Source organism: Xenopus laevis, chromosome 9_10L (assembly GCF_017654675.1).
Source record: "Xenopus laevis strain J_2021 chromosome 9_10L, Xenopus_laevis_v10.1, whole genome shotgun sequence".
Classification (NCBI taxonomy): Eukaryota; Metazoa; Chordata; class Amphibia; order Anura; family Pipidae; genus Xenopus; species Xenopus laevis.
This window is the reverse complement of record NC_054387.1, coordinates 92,385,302-92,402,473: the sequence shown is the minus strand read 5'-3', so window position 1 is coordinate 92,402,473 and position 17,172 is coordinate 92,385,302. Positions and strand designations below refer to the sequence as shown.

General features: G+C 36.3%; 1 protein-coding gene and 1 pseudogene across 1 annotated transcript; both read left to right on the top strand.

Annotated features, from left to right (window-relative positions):
- The first annotated feature begins 5,986 nt into the window (after positions 1-5,986).
- On the top strand, positions 5,987-8,057 carry cryga.4.L (crystallin gamma a gene 4 L homeolog). The gene is made up of 3 exons (XM_041576761.1): positions 5,987-6,080; positions 6,584-6,826; positions 7,715-8,057. The coding sequence occupies exons 1-3, from the start codon at positions 6,072-6,074 to the stop codon at positions 7,988-7,990; spliced, it is 528 nt and encodes a 175-aa protein (XP_041432695.1). The 5' UTR covers positions 5,987-6,071; the 3' UTR covers positions 7,991-8,057.
- A 135-nt stretch (positions 8,058-8,192) lies between these two features.
- On the top strand, positions 8,193-13,331 carry LOC121398127 (annotated as a pseudogene).
- The last annotated feature ends 3,841 nt before the right edge of the window (positions 13,332-17,172 follow it).

Below are 17,172 nucleotides of genomic sequence, written 5' to 3'. Positions count from 1 at the left end.
TGTGTATAAATACAAATATACAGAGAAGGAATGTTCTGGGCACACAATAAGCTATATCCTCATACTGTACTGTCTAAGGGAATCAATATGGCAGCTCCCTCCTCCCATATGTATAAATACAAATATACAGAGAAGGAATGTTCTGGGCACACAATAAGCTATACCCTCATATTGTACTGTCTAAGGGAATCAATATGGCACCTCCTCCTCCCATATGTATAAATACAAATATACAGAGAAGGAATGTTCTGGGCACATAATAAGCTATACCCTCATACTGTACTGTCTAAGGGAAACAATATGGCACCTCCTCAAAAAGGCCCTGGCCCTTAGATACACTTAAAATGTTACTCAGTTAGGGTTGCCACCTTTTCTGGAAAAAAAAAATACCGGTGTTTCTATATATTTATCTTTATTCCCTATTAATAACATTGGGATCACTGACCTTCCTATATATTTATCTTTATTCCCTATTAATAACATTGGGATCACTGACCTTCCTATATATTTATCTTTATTCCCTATTAATAACATTGGGATCACTGACCTTCCTATATATTTATCTTTATTCTCTATTAATAACATTGGGATCACTGACCTTCCTATATATTTATCTTTTTTCCCTATTAATAACATTGGGATCAACCATCATTTTTACCGGCAAGGTGGCAACCCTACACTCAGTGATGTTACTGGTCCTTTAACGCTAGACACACATGAAAACCTCCTTGTGCTACATAGCTAAATGATTCAGCCCTCCATTGAATTCCAGCTGTATAGCCCCCTCCCCCAAAACTCATTTAATGGAGGGGAAGCCAAAAAACATATGGGAGGAACCCTGCTCCAGCTTGGATAAAGGAAAATGTCCCAGATCATGATGATTCCCTTTTATCCAAGCTGAAGCAGGGTGCCTCCCATATGTTTCATCATGCATAAGAGACACTAGGGGCTTTTAAGGGGCTGCACAGTTTATGCTTAGCCTTTATAAAGAATTATTAAACCAGGTATCCCAACCTGCAGCCCTCCAGGCCAGCTGCAACCTTTTTAAGAAAAGCTGCATTGTAAGAGAACAAAGGAAGCAGCTGCAGGCTGCTCTCACACGAAGTCTCACAACAAAGTAAGCAGCTGCGGCCTGCGGGCTGCTCACACAAACAGACAGGCTCTCAGCCGCGCACGGTGCAGTCTCTCGACCGCGGGCTCCTGCTCCTCCTGGGCAGCCTGCGCCGCGGTACTGCCTACCTTACTAGTTGGACTGAGGATCATTGATTCAAGGGTTCGTTTTTGCACTGAGCCTGCCTGGGAGGACACATGCACTGCAGCAGAAATCTACCTCGCTCGGCGGGCAGCCTAACAGCAACTGAGACACAAAGATGGAGTCACTCTGGGATGACTCACCAGACGCGCGCTCTCCCCTCCCACCGCCGGAAGAAGTCAGGCAGCTCAATGCAGCGCGTCGGACGCCGTGACGTGGGAGCCGCGTGACCGAACGTGACGGAAACTAGCGAAGTCAACTCCTCCTGCTCTGCCGCTCCGGAAACTGCCGAGAAAACCCGGAAGAAGCAAGGAAGATCCAAACAGCGCCGAGCCGCGGGACATCTTCACCTACTATCCGGGACGGCGGGACAGGCAAGTAAAATCGGGACTGTCCCGCCAGATCCGGGACACTTGGGAGGTATGGCTCTATTACTGCAGGAAATTTAGCTCTGATTTTCTTCCTTGTAGTGCTACAGGAGTCCTTTATTCGCTAACCTCACTGTGCAGTACATTTTGTATGTTATTTCTGAGATGATATAAGTTTTTTGCGATTTTGGTGCATTTTTAGCCATTTTATTGCATTTTAGCCATTTTATTTTCAGTTCTGTATATTGTCTCTGTCCATAAAACTTATTTGGCTAAGGTAAAATATTCAAACTGTGATTCTGGTGGCTGATTACACTAAGGGGCAGATTTATCAAGGGTCGAAGTGAATTCGAGGGAATTTTTTGAAGTAAAAAAATTCGAAATTCGAAGTAATTTTTTGGATACTTCGACCATCGAATAGGATACTACGACTTGAATTTACTTCGACTTCGATTAGAAGTAAAATCGTTCAAATATTCGACCATTCGATAATCGAAGTACCATCTCTTTAAAAAAACTTCGACTTCAATAGCAAAAGTGCTATGTTAGCCTATGTTTTTTGTAGTCAAAGTAAAATCGTTCACATGATCGCTGAAATCGATTTAATCGTTCGATCGAACAAATTCGGTAAAAAAAAACTTAGACTTCGATATTCAAAGTCGAAGTATAGCCATTCGATGGTCGAATTTTGAAGTATATTTCACTTCGAAATTCAACCTTTGATAAATCTGCCCCTAAGTGAAAAAAAATCATTGATTTTAGTGGTTTTATTGCATTTTAGTGATTTTACTGCATTCTGCATATCTTGTTTTTTGCCCATGGAAATTTTATGTGCTGTATATCCATTTGGGTGCCTCTGCAGACCAAATAGTTTGGTAAATCTATGTACCTTGGGCATCAAACTGTTCAGTTGTGCCCTGGCATTCATATTTAGAATGTATGAGGTACAATAAAAGCTTTGTGACAATTTTTAGAAATTTTATAAATAATCTGCTATGTTTAGCATGGCTTTACAGTTTTTATAGCTTGCAGGATAAAGATGTATTTACCCATTTTGGATTCATCAGAATGTGTGCTTTTATAAAATATATGGTTTTTAGGTCTCCCTACTGTTTGGGGGTCTTATAGCACATAATACACATACTGGGTGCTTATATTGCAGCAGCCAATATCAGCTGTGAAAATTCATATTTCATTTGGGGATCTCAGTATATCTTAACAATTCAGCTAATATGGATACTTTTGTAGGTTGATTATTATTAAGTTTTTTGTTAAAAACCAAATATCATCCCCTGATGCTGTACTTTTTTAAACAAAAAATTCCACAGAAGCATCATTTGATGGCAGAAAAGAAAAAAAGTTTTCCTGCTTGTGTTGTTTTAAGTCAATTTTTTTTTATCAAACTATACTTACACATTTGTGGTTCAAAAGAAAAGATGAATACAAGTTACAGATAAGCAATAATGGGTAATGGCGTAAAAGCATTATACATTTTTGACTACACTGCCAATTGGAGAAAATGGAAAATGCATAAACCACATACATTAGGAAGAAAAGAAAATGGGAGAATGTGACAGTGAGATATCCACACATTTATAATAACAAGTTTGGGGGGGGAGAAGAGAGCTGTGTTTTCAGTCAATGGCCTTGGAATGGAAGGGGTGTCCATAATGAGTGAAAGGTCTCTAAAATCCGGTTACCCTGTGTTTTAAGTCTTTCTTTGTAGCTATACCATGCATGATTAAATACATTTTCTGAGTAAGTCCCACCATATTTGTGGTAACTGCTCTAAGGCTTTCTAGCCAGCTCTTCATTATCTTTTAAAATTGCAGAGAGTACCGGGAGATGGAAGACAAACTGAATATTTTTCAAATATTTTCAGTGCTTCAACTTCTTTACTTTACCCTTAGGGCTCTTGCAGAAGTCCAAAAGTGAGCAATTCTTCCTTAAAGAGAGACACTTAGGGGCACATTTACTAAGCTCGAGTGAAGGATTAGAAAAAAAACTTCGACTACCTACTTCGCCACCTAAAACCTAGCGAGCACCAATGTTAGCCTATGGGGAAGGTCCCCATAAGCTTTCTAAGCTTTTTTTGATCAAAGGAAAATCCTTCGATCGATGGATTAAAATACTTCGAATCGTTCAATTCGAAGGAAATGCGGTATATTCGAAGTCGAAGGATTTTACTTCGATGGTCGAATATCGAGGGTTAACAGTGAGAGCTGTGAAGATGTGGAATTCTCTCCCTGAATCAGTCGTACAGGCTGATACATTAGATAGCTTTAAGAATATAATGACTCTATGCATGACAGTTTTATAAAACATCCAATACAGTTTAATGGTTCCTTGTATGGCTTTTAAGCAAGTGAGGAAATACAGGGTTATGGGAGATAGCTCATAGTACAAGTTGATCCAGGGACTAGCAGTAACGTAACTGGGGGGGGGGCGGGCCCTGGCACGGGATGTGCAGCTGGGCCCCTTCCGTATGGCCGCAATTACTAAAGAACTCAGTGGTCCCCTGGTAGTTACGCCACTGGGGACTAGTCTGATTGCCATTTTGGCAGGAGGGAAATTTTTCCACCTCTGAGGCAAATTGGAGAGGCTTCAGATGGGTTTTTTTGCCTTCCTCTGGATCAACTTCCAATTAGCATGTTTCCCCTGCCCGCTATTTTTAATTTGTTTAATAAAGATGGATTTGTTTTATACGACCTTGGTTCGCACGTGGTGATGTTAATTGGTGGTGTCCGCAACCCCTATTCCTTGGATTGTCAACTTCCAATTAGGCAGGTTAAAAAAAGTTAAATGGTTAAACTTGATGAACGTGAGTCTTTTTTCAACCTAACTTACTATTTACTATGTTATATTTTAATTCGATATTTTTTTCCGTAGGAGAAATTATTATTGCTGTATTGCCTAAATATTTTTTTTATGGACAACTGTGCCTTGCATTCTTTAAAGAGATGTTTATGTGTGCTCTATTGAATTTGCATTTGTAGTCACAATATAAACCCATAAACAACTGGCCTGCAGTGTATGTGCAGCTTTTTAGACCAGTAAAATGCATCGTCTCCAGATGTGATTGATTTGTTCTGTAAGAGAAACTACCTTAATATACACATTCATTCCTGGCAGCCCAATATCAATTATATATATTTAAATAAATAAAAAAAATATTAGGGGCACATTTACCTAGGGTCGGATATCGAGGGTTAATTAACCGTCGATATTCGTCCGTCGAAGTAAAAATATCGAAGTCGAAGGATTTAGCGAAATTCATTCGATCAAACGATCGAAGGAATAATCGTTCGATTAAATCTTTCGATTCGAACGATTAGAAGGATTTTAATCCATTGATCGAAGGATATTCCTTCGATCAGAAAATTGTTAGGAAGCCTATGGGGACCTTCCCCATAGGCTAACATTGACCTCGGTAGGTTTTAGGTGGCGAACTAGGGGGTCAAAGTGTTTTTTAAAGAGACAGTACTTCGACTATCGAATGGTCGAATAGTCGAAGGATTTTTACTTTGAATCGTTCGATTAGAAGTCGAAAATCGTAGTCGAAGGTCGAAGTAGTCCATTCGATGGTCGAAGTAGCCAAAAAAACCATTTGAAATTCGAACTATTTTTCCTCTATTCCTTCACTCGAGCTAAGTAAATGGGCCCCCCCGTGTCCTAAAACATTCGTTGCATTTCAGAAAAAATTACAACTTGCAAAGTTTGTATCTCCTACCAGCTAAAGTAGAACTGATTTATTAGCTACAGTACAATTCAATATAATTTACACCACAAGTATCAAAGTCCATTGAAGTGTGGGAATAAACTGGTTCAAAACTAAACAAGTTTTGCTTATACAGTTTTGCTCATTTATACATAAGTTTACTAGACTTAGACAACAATTCCTACTTTATTTTTAATATTTGTGGGTTTGTAGCCACTTCTCTTTGGGTGTTTTACAATACTCATAATGGAATGGCTGGGTTTCAGCATCAACCTCTATGTCCTAGGACGAGTTTGTTCAAATTTATAACAGGTGCAGAAAAGGTTAAAGCAGAACTGGATGTATTTTATACTAATAATTTATGCGATTTGAAAGTACAACTTCAAGATTTCCCTTATAGTACCCTGTACAGTCATTTAGGTCTTAGACACTGATCTCCTGTAACTGAGGCTGTGCTGATGCAGCTCTTTCAGTGGCATACCTACAATTTACTTTACTCTTCTGTGCTCAGTCACAGGGTCAGTTTAATCAAAACGAATATCTGAATGCCTATTGTGATGGTTTATACTAGAATTTTGATTCATTACAAAGTACAGTACAGTTTTCCCTTACTAAACAGAAAATGTTCTCTATTGTTAGCATTTTGCTTATCAAGCAGGGATAGCGCTACATATAACAGCCTCAACTGGCCTTGTAGTCATTGCTTGGAAATAACATCCACTGTCCTGATAAAATGGGAAAGGTAAACATGTGAATTTTTAAAAAAATGTAAGATAGGTTCTGTTCTTTTGCTGTTTGTAGTCATTTACTGTATCTCAGTAACAATAGTAAAATTCAATATTGATAGGCTTAGAATGTTTGTACTTGTCTAAATGGATTTGAATGAAGCAGCTATTATTAATGTTCACAATTCGATTCAAGGCATAGAAATTAAGAAGGCTTTTAACCATATGATCCACGTTTGCAGTACAGGAACTGTTAATATTTTTGTCATGTATTTTGTCAGATACTCGACTATTTCATTAGCAAGATTTAGACAGCAAGCTCTGTGGTTCAACTTTTCTCTTTAAATGTATTTCATTTCTCCTGGTATGGTACCATAGCCTACTTTATGTATATTGAATTTATGTACAGAAAATAAAAAATTAAGAAAATCGATTTCTTTGTTACTCTATATCAAAAGCATTACTTTAAATCAGGGACAAATAATTATTGACTACAATAACTGAATTCTTCCATTTTTAGATTACCTTCTATGAGGACAAAAACTTTCAGGGTCGCTGCTATGAATGCAGCAGTGACTGTGCTGACCTTCACTCCTACTTTAATCGGTGCAATTCCATCCGTGTTGTCAGTGGCTGCTGGATGCTGTATGAGAGTCAAAACTATCTGGGTCACCAATATTTCCTGAAGACAGGAGAATATCCTGACTACCAGCAATGGATGGGTTTTAATGATTGCATTAAATCTTGCCGTACTATTCCACAGGTAGGTGAAAACCTATATGCAAAATAAGTGGCAATATTTTTTTAAACAACATATATATAGGAAATTACAAAGCTATTATTAAGGGGCAGATTTATCAAGTAATTGGAGTTTTTTTGAACTCCCATAACTTCTAAGGAAAAAAGACCAACTGAAATTTAATTTAAATAATACAAGTTTTTTTCTGTGGGTGAATAGGCTGTATTCGAATCGTTCGAAATGAAGTAAGATCATATTCGATCTACTTCAATGCGAAGTTTTTTTTTAAAAAAACTTTGATTTTTCAAAGTCCACCAAATGACTTCAAATGGGTTCTAGGAGGCCCCCCATAGGCTAAAACAACAATTCAGCAAGTTTTGGCGATGGCGAATGGTCAAAGTCGAAGTTTTTAAGAGACAGTACATGATAAATTTCGATATTCGAATAGTTAAATTTTTTCAAATTTGAATTGAATTTTGGCCTATTCGATAGTCGAAGTACACAAAAATAGCTCTGCCCCTGAGTGTACTTTTTAATTAAAAACACTGTTTTCTATCAATTCTGTAGTAGTATAAATATCTCTATTTGCAGGTTATCAGTAAAACACATCCATTTAGAAAGGCGTTTATTAATTTAGTGAGTTGTACATTACAAAATGACAAACACCCTCTCCCAAACATATTTTCCACACCCTGCTGATGCTTGTATCAAAGCATACAGATACCTTTTATGTTAAAGAAAAGCTTTTCCAATTTTATTATCATATAATAAATAAAAGCAGAGGCTTGCACTTATATTAAGTTAAAGACTTTTGCTACTAATACAATTTCCATTGTGCTCGGAGCTGGGCATATTGTTAAGCAATCTGACTATAATATCTTTTCTTTATTTTGTATTTTACTGTTAATGCAGCAAAGAGGAAGCCACAAAATAAAGATCTATGAGAAAGAAGACTTCAGAGGACAAATGCTAGATGCGATGGAAGACTGTTCATCTGTCTCTGACCTTTTCAAATATCATGACATCAACTCCTGCAATGTGCTTGAGGGTCACTGGATCTTTTATGAGCAGCCCAACTACAGGGGAAGGCAATACTACCTGAAGCCTGGCGAATATAAGCGATTTAATGACTGGGGCTCTCAGAATGCCAGAGTGAGCTCATTCCGAAGAGTCCCTGATGTCTGCTAAAGTAACCAAAAAATAAATAATCCTTTTCTCCCACATCATGGCACAATAAAGCACTTCCTTCAACTCATACAGTGCATGCAGTATTTTATTTTTATTGATAAAAAAGCAAGAAAAAAAGAAATCCATTATCTAATTCAGGGGTCCCCAACCTTTTCTACCCGTGAGCCCCATTTAAATGTAAAATTAGCTGGAGAGCAACATAACCATGCAGGAAGTTCCTAGGAGTGCGAAATATGGAATGGTATTGGCAAATGGTAGCCCCTATGTAGACTTGCAGCCTACAGGAGCTTCTGTTTAGCAGTACACATGTTTTTTGTACAACTAAAACCTGTCTTCAAGCCAGAAATTCAAAAATAAGACCTGCTTTGAGGCCACTGAGAGCAACATCCAAGGGGTCGGAGAGCAACATGTTGCTCATGAGCCACTGGTTGGGGATCACTGATCTAATTCATTAACACATTTTTTGCACACATAATATTCATTCATATACTGTATATATGTTACAAAGCATACAGACCAAAATATTGTTAAATTGTTCATAAAAAGGGTGCAGAGGATGCCCACTTATACATGTTACATGGTCAGATATAAGACAAAATTACTGAAAAGACATACGTCTAAGTAAATTATGAACTGATTTAACTTGGAGACACATAGCTTTTCCAAACTAATTTAATGACTCTTCTAAAGAGGTTCAGTAAATACTGTGGTCAACAGGTCAGTGCAAGTAAATGAGTACCATGTGGCCCCAATAAATAAAATGCTTGCTTATGTGCATTTATATATTTCCTATAGGATAACTTACTTTACTTTTCTGCCCACATCACCTTTTCTATTTGATAGATGGGCACATTCATCTAAGATCAAATTGTTCATATGAAATGGTATTGGACATTTACTCTCTCTGTTAGGAAGAGGTTTCTATCTAGGATAGACACAACAGAGATTATTTGCTCTATGCAACTCAGTAATTATGGGATCTGCTGTTCTTCCCCTTTGTCACAAGTGTTGTGCACAATTGATTGAAGCAGTTTGGATTTTGCAAAAATGTATATATTTAATAGACTGATAAATAATTTTATTGTGTTGCAAGGAGGCTGTTTATTTGTCTGTAGTCTGTAGAGGAATCATAACCATACTTTCACTGGTAAGTTTGTAGCATATGGTTATATTTCGAAAAGTTTCCAGCAGGTGTCTCACAATTTTTGTGATAAAATGAATTAAAGACATTTGCCGACTTATGTTGATGTATTGTCTCCCTGTAAATAGTCTGAATTGTTTGTTTGGCCTGGAAGTAGTGTGGGAATGGAATGCAGCCTACAGAAACAAGTACTGTGAGTGGTGCGCTGTGAGAAACAATTATTGCTAGTAATACTTCAAGTATTTCATATTAGCATTTGTGGACCCATATAAGGGTAGTGTCCAGTCCTTGCACTAACTCTACTATCACTGTTCTTTTTTTTTTGCCCCCTGGTACAAACAGCACTAGAATCTTGGTGGGTCCTGACATGTTAATTCACTAGGGTTAAAGCCCAAGGAACTATGGAAAGCCCAAAATCAATAGTGCAAGGAAATCTTGCCCGAATCAAGCCTGGAACTGTTCTTTACCCTGAGAAATTCATAGGGTGTGAAAGGAAAAATACCCTTGTAGCTAACTGATACCAAGGGATAATTAAGTAAACCTTGACAAGACTTGGACCCCCACCATCACCTTCCTGTTCCAGTTCTAATGACTATAATATGGAGGTTGATATTGTAATGTGAATGATACAGTATTTGCCCTCTCCTCCTGTAGCAGTGACAGGTGATAAGGTCGATGGAGATAATCAAGAAGATACAGGAACCCTTCTGGCTTTTACAGAACTGTTGGGGGTTGGGAGCAAAACCTATTTTAGACTCGAGTCGAGTAGGATGCAGCAAATTTGACCATGTCCAGTTCTGAACACCAAACCAAATTTAAAGTGTATAGTTTTGTACATGTAAAGGCCTATTTGTCCTCATGCAGAATCCTGAGTTGAACTTTGCATTTTTATTTGCAATTTTAAATTGAAAAAAATGAGTTAAGCCATTTCCTTGGGCAAAATAGGAATTGGCGCAGTGTTCCAAAACCAAAAAATAGGTAGAGGCACTAACCAAGTATCCAACAGTCCAACTGGAAAAATATTCAGTTTAATTTCTGAAAATTATGCAAAATTAACCTGAATGACGTGAGAAATCTCAAGTCATTCAGATTCTATGAATAAAAATATTCTACTAGTCAGCTATTCAGTTGGACTCTAGCGAAGGTGAGCAATAACTGTATAACAGAAGAAATCTGTCCAGAAAAGACAATTCTTATTTGAGTTAATGAACTGTTATCCACTTCAGTCACACCATTTCTGTCATATGAAAGTGCAGATGCCTGACAATTAGATTCAAAATGGATTGATCAGCAGAAAAATAGTACAGTATTACAGTTGCATTTTCCTCCTATTTCTCATGTTGGCCTAGCTCTGCTGTCTGGTTCAGTGTGCTGAATGCACAATATTAATCCATGTCAGCAAAAGTTTTACTTGACAATTCAAATAGCAGACTATACAGTTTCTTTAATGAACCATAGACGATCATTCTCATGCAAATTCAGTATGTTATGCATTAATTAGAAAACAACTATATAAAGGGAGATACCCATGCTCTTATTGCACTTTGGCTTGATACTGTAGCTTGATTCTATAGCTCAACCATAATGGAAAAGGTAGGTATGATCATTAATCATAGCAGGATTGTTCTTTCTGAACGTTCACTTATTCTAATACTGTATCAGTAGTCATATTTTGTTTAGTCATTTAGCAAAAAATGTAAGGGTCATGGTGGTCAAACAAAATAACACATATTTAGGGGGTGATTTATTAACATTCGAAATTGAATTTCTGCCACAATTCAATTTTTTTTGCACAAAAACAAAGCACAAAAGCAGAAATTAAACACAAAAATCTTGAGCATCTAAAAGCTTGCAAGTTCATGTAGAAGTCAGTGGTCACTGTCCTAGGCAAAAATTCAAGTCATTTTTTTGATTCAAGATTATCGAGTTTTTTGAGCTGATAAACTTACAAATTCAAGGTATCTGAGGTTTTTTTCCATGATTCCATGATTGTATTCAAGTGAGTTTTTCTATTTGGATTTTTTAGTAAGCGAACATTCAAGTTTTTTTAAATTGTGAGTTTATATCAGTTAGAAAAAAACTCTAAAACCTCACAAATCAGATTTTTGATAAATAAGCCCATTATTTTAGGTATGCACACAAAAAAGTTAAAAGTAATTTTATGACAAACTATCATTGCTCTATCAATACCTCTTGGTAGTTGGCTAGCCAGCCAAAACTTTTAGGGGCATATTTATCAAGGGTCGAAATTCGAATTCAAAAAGACCAACCAAAATTAAGTTTATATTTGGTCGAATAGATCAGTTTTCAATCAAATAGGTCTGTTTCGTACGAATCAAAGGAATATCGCATACGGTTGAATTCGATTCCTAGTTTTTCCCCAAAAAAACTTAGAATTTTCAAAGTCCACCAATTGACTCCAAATAGGTTCTAGGAGGTCCCCCATATGCTAAAACAGCAATTCAGCAGATTTTAGATGGCGAATGGTCAAAGTCGAATTTTTAAAGAGACAGTACATAATAAATTTCGATATTTGAATTTTTTTCAAATTCAAATCGAATTGGACTATTCCCTAGTCGTACACAAAAAATAGCCCGAAATTTGAATTTTTTTCATTCGAAAATTAACCTTGACCTTTGATAAATCTGCCCCTTAATCTGCTGTATCTCATTCTGAAAATCAGAATATTGAACCTTCTCTATCAGTCATCCAGAGCATTGCTTTTATCAGTTAAGCTTAAAACTGCAACAAAATACTTTTTAAATTAATTTCAAATATGGACAGGTTATGCAAAAATCTCAATGATGTCACTTTAATGATAAAGATGCAAAGTTATAAATAAAAAACTTGTTTTAATGATGAAGCTCTAATGACCTGACGATTTCTTATCCTAGATTATTTTCTATGAGGACAGGAACTTTCAGGGGCGTTCCTACGAGTGCAGCTCAGCTTGCTCAGAACTGAACTCCTATTTCAGTTGCTATTTTCAATGGAAACTGGATGTTGTATGAAAATCCCAACTATAGAGGAAACCAGTACTTTCTAAAAAGGGGAGAATACTCAGATTTCTCCCACTGGACTAGTCGCAGTGACTCCATAAGATCCTGTCGTATTATTCCACAAGTAAGTTTACAGAGTGAGGAGTTATGGCTGTAAAGCCTACCGTAAAATATTATGATTTCTGCTGTGTCTGCATTCCTTTACTGTAGGTTTGTTAATTAATTAACAATTATTATCCCTGAATCATTCATACTGGCCGATGTATTAGACAGCTTTAAGAAGGGGTTGGATGGCTTTTTAGCAAGTGAGGGAATACAGGGTTATGAAAGATAGCTCATAGTCCAAGTTGATCCAGGATTCGCCCGATTGCCATCTTGGTCTGGAAGGAATTTTTCCCCCTCTGAGGCAAATTGGAGCAGCTTCAAATGGGGTTTTCGCTTCCTCTGGATCAACTAGCACTTAAAAGGTTTAACTTGATGGATTAGTGTCTTTTTTCAACTGAACTTAATATGTTACTAAAGGCTGTATTCACAAATATGATCTTTTGTGAAGACTGTTTAAAACCACTTAAAAAAGTCTAAAAACTGTGTGTGCAGAGATGTGGAATTGGCGGTTCACAACAAATAAAGAATTGTGTGTGTTTACCCATAGGCCTTTTAAAGATGTTTTGTTTCAATAGATAGAAAAACAATTATCTGTCATATGATAAAATGAAATACAATTCTGAATTCTATACAATTCATTCATCATGTGGAATGATTTAATATATTTAAAGCCTATTTAAATAAAATCCTAAAGGTGAATTAGGTCATTATATGTCAGTGAAATGCAATTACATCTATAAGTATGAGTAATGCTTTTATTATTTTTTTAAGCATTATGGAACTTTTAGAATCAGATTCTATGAGAGAGAAGACTTTGGTGGTTCAGTGATGGAATTCTCTGAGGATTGCCCAAATGTGCATGAAAAATTCAGGTTCCATGATATCAATTCCTGCAATGTTCTAGAGGGCCACTGGATCTTCTATGAGGAACCAAACTACAGGGGACGCCAGTACTACCTGAGACCTGGCGAAAACCGCAGATACACTGAATGGGGAGCCTCTAACTCCAGAATTGGGTCCTTCAGGCGTGTCCAGGAATTCTACTAGAACGAAAAATGATCATGCATTTATAATTTAATAAATCGTTAAAGATTAATGTTGTCTTATTGTTATCAATTATTGTCTACTACCCAGTTTCTTATTCAAATTTTACTACAAAGATGTTTTTTAAAAGAAATAATGTGATATATTTGCAAATGGAATAAAATAATAATACAAAAATTAGATATTATAAAACTAACTTGTCTCTAGTGAAATGATGGATTGTGAGTTTTTCTAGGTCTTCTAATACACATATTAGGCTAGAGATTTCATCCTTTAATGTTCCACTTGTTCTGTTTTTTTAAAAAAGAAAGCAGGAGGCTGATTGGAAATAAGCCCTATGCAATGATTTCTGTTTTTCTTGTACCCGGTTCTCGTTCTACTTTATACCACATTCTAATAGTTTTTCTTACTGTACTGTACATTGCACTTTTCTATAGTCTTTTTCAGTTATTTTCCCTAAGGGGCCTATTTAACATTGCAATCTTCAAGTTTCCTAACTCATGGTGGGTTTTGTGCAGAAAAAGCTTGGTAATCTTCATAATTTTAGCCTAACGCCTAGCTTTTGGAACAAAAAGAAACTGTGCCACCTAAAAGGAAAACTCACACTGGGTTTCTTTAAAGATTCTTTGTTTCTTTGTGTATTGACCATATCATCCAACCCTTGTAAACATATTTAAATAAGATGTGTGCTATACATACAGGATTAAGCAGTTTTTAAAGGATAACTAAACCTTTAAAACAATATGGGGCAGTAATGCTGTATACTGAACTTCCTGAACCAGCCTAAAGTTTCAGAATCTATATCACAATAATGATTTAAGTCTTCCAACTTGTGCACAGTGGGTCGACATTTATATGTGTCAGGTCAGCTGTTAAGAATGTAGGGGTTGTGGCAAAACAGATAATGAGGTTTGTATGTCATATAAGGTGATGCTACAGGGATGTTTATAAAATCCTGATGCAAATTGCAAATTAGTTTCAGAGCTGCCATGTAATGAGAACTAAACTGATTACTAATCAGCCTTGAATTGTGATTTTTATATTCTATATATTCAATATATTGTGAGTCAGTCCCTAAGCTCAGGTATCTGACAGTAGCACAGAGCATGTCTTTAAAGAAGATAGGGAGCTACAAGGGTTTCTTCAGAGGCACAGATCTTCAATGCTAAAGGACTGTGGCTGCCTTGAGCTGTTATAGGCTCTTAAAATATAATGTGTAACACATAACGGAATACAATGAAGCAGCCCTTTTAAGATACACAGGAGACTGGCTTCACCACAGGAATCCATACACTACGATATCAATAGACGAAACTTTGATGGAAGGAACTTCACTTAACTCACTTTTACACACGCCGTTACAGGAGATTCCAAAAAATATGCAAGAGAACCCACTATTTATCCACACATACAAAACTTCTATTTGTAAAAAAGCAAACTTATCTCCTTTTAACTCTATACATCTTACTTGGATCAACAACAAAAACTTCATCCCAGGCTTCAACAATCCCACATTTAAAATATGGCAAACAAATGGATTACAGAATATCAGAGATGTGATTATGAATGACAATACAATACAACCAATTTCAGACCTACAGATGCAGCCACTTTAGTTTGTCTGTTTGACACAGAATAACTAAACACAGATATCCCATTTATCTCATTTAACACAGAAAACTGTGTCACAACATCCCTTCTAATTAAAGCATTCACCATTGTGAACAATGGTGCTTTGGTATGCTAATGAAAAGGTTAAATGCATTAAATGAGTTAAGATGACTTTAGATAGCACAGCTTCTTCAATTAACCCTGAGTCATGACGCATTTAACTCACAAATGCAAGTGGCTTCATCTGTAACACAGAAATATCCATTCTTACAGAATCATCAATTCTCTCTATTACAACTAATACACTTCATCACACAACAATTATCTAAATTAACGGAAAAAGATAAGAACAACCCTATAGACTCGCTTTGGCTCAAACACGACACAATCAGATCGACCGCACAAATTCATAGGCAGATTAGAACCACAATAGATGTAGATAATTCCACCACAAATTTTACGAAATGGACAACAATAATCCCATATTTGGAAAACAAAGACATTCTTCAATATTACGTACGGGTTATAAATCTCTTACCGGCTAGTATGTACCAAGAAATGTCTTTACAAATATTACATCATACTTACCTGACGCCATTAAAAAGATTTCCTATTGGCACCGCTCTCTCAGACAGATGCTTGAAATTCAGCGCAGCAAGAGCAGATATGATACACTGCTTACATGCCCACACATACAAAAATTCTGGGAGGAAATCGCCAGTTACTGGACAGACTTATTTGGGAAAACAATGACATCACTGCCACATGGGCTATATTCAGTAAATTTTCATGCACCTCAAACATCTCTAAACCAGAAAAAGCCTTAGCAGAACGATTAGCAGCGGAAGCCAGGAAAGCCGTTCTACATAAATGGTTATCCCAATCTCCCCCACCTATTTCTCTGGTACAACAAAAATTACAATACATTTTTCATTTAGACTGGGTGGAAACCCTGACAAACAAAGAAAAAAACATAGAAACATTTTTTGACACCTGGCTAACCTACATAAACACTCTTCCACCAAATACAAAACTGCTTACAATACAAACTTTCCAACATACAACTTGGTACGAAACTGAATTACTAAGAGGAACAAACCTTGTCTGGGAAGCAGAACAACTACTTATGAGTGCAGAAAATTTACAACAGAGAATCACAGTGGAACCCCCCAGGAGTCATTACCTCAACAGAATACTTATAAGTCCTTTACTGTAACTATAAGGAACGGAAAACTTGCCATTACCAACATGAAGTAAACTTATACAATGGTTTTTATACTCAAAAGATAGAGGTATATCTAAACTGTCTTGATGGTCACGTTGGTAATGGTTAAAGATATAAATCACCATCTTTTCTTCAAATTTTACTTGTACTTGACATTTATGTTGCTATTTCATTTTACTTTATATGATATATATATCTATATATATACACACACATATACATCTTGTGGTGACAGCACTCCGAGTTAAGTAAAAAGAAAAAAAAAAAGTATAAACTATAACAGGTTTATTATATCCAACGTTTCGGTTCTATCTAAGAACCTTCATCAGGGAAAGGAAACTGGGATTGGGAAACCACAAAACTTTACCAAAATGTACTGGAGTCAATGGGAAGGTGAAATTACATTGCCCTGTTGTTATTAGATTTTTTTTCACCTTAATTATTTGATTTATAATGCATTCAGATTGTATTGCTCCACACTTAATTTGCCTAGCTGTGTAAATGCACATATAACATTTACATATAACATTTACATACTGTGAACCTTTTTATAGGAAAAATGATTCTGTCTATATTTCCCTCTAATGTACTTGTAACAAGTAATTATGTATCCTCATAGTTCAAATCCTCCATTCCCTTATCATTAGAGAGGACCATTCTTACTAAAGGTGCCGGATCAATTACCCAGAATGCTTGGGACCTGGTGTTCTCTGCATCACCATACCTTAAGACTGCTAATAATCATTTAAACATTAAAAAAAAACAATAGGATTATTTTGCCACTAATATGGATTCAAGCAGTTTGGTTACCATCAAGTATTTTGGAGATATCTGAATAACAGGTATCCGGATTAGGGATCCCATACCTCTACAAGCAACAATACAAAAAAAATTCTATTTTAATAATACATTTTGATTGGTCGAATTTTGAATTTATGGGAGTTTAGGGGAGTTTAAAAAAACATGAATTGAAAAAAATACAGAATACCAAGACACCAATTTAACCCTTGTTTAGAGAACAACTCCTTACCTGTAAGCCTGAGGCACAGGACAATGG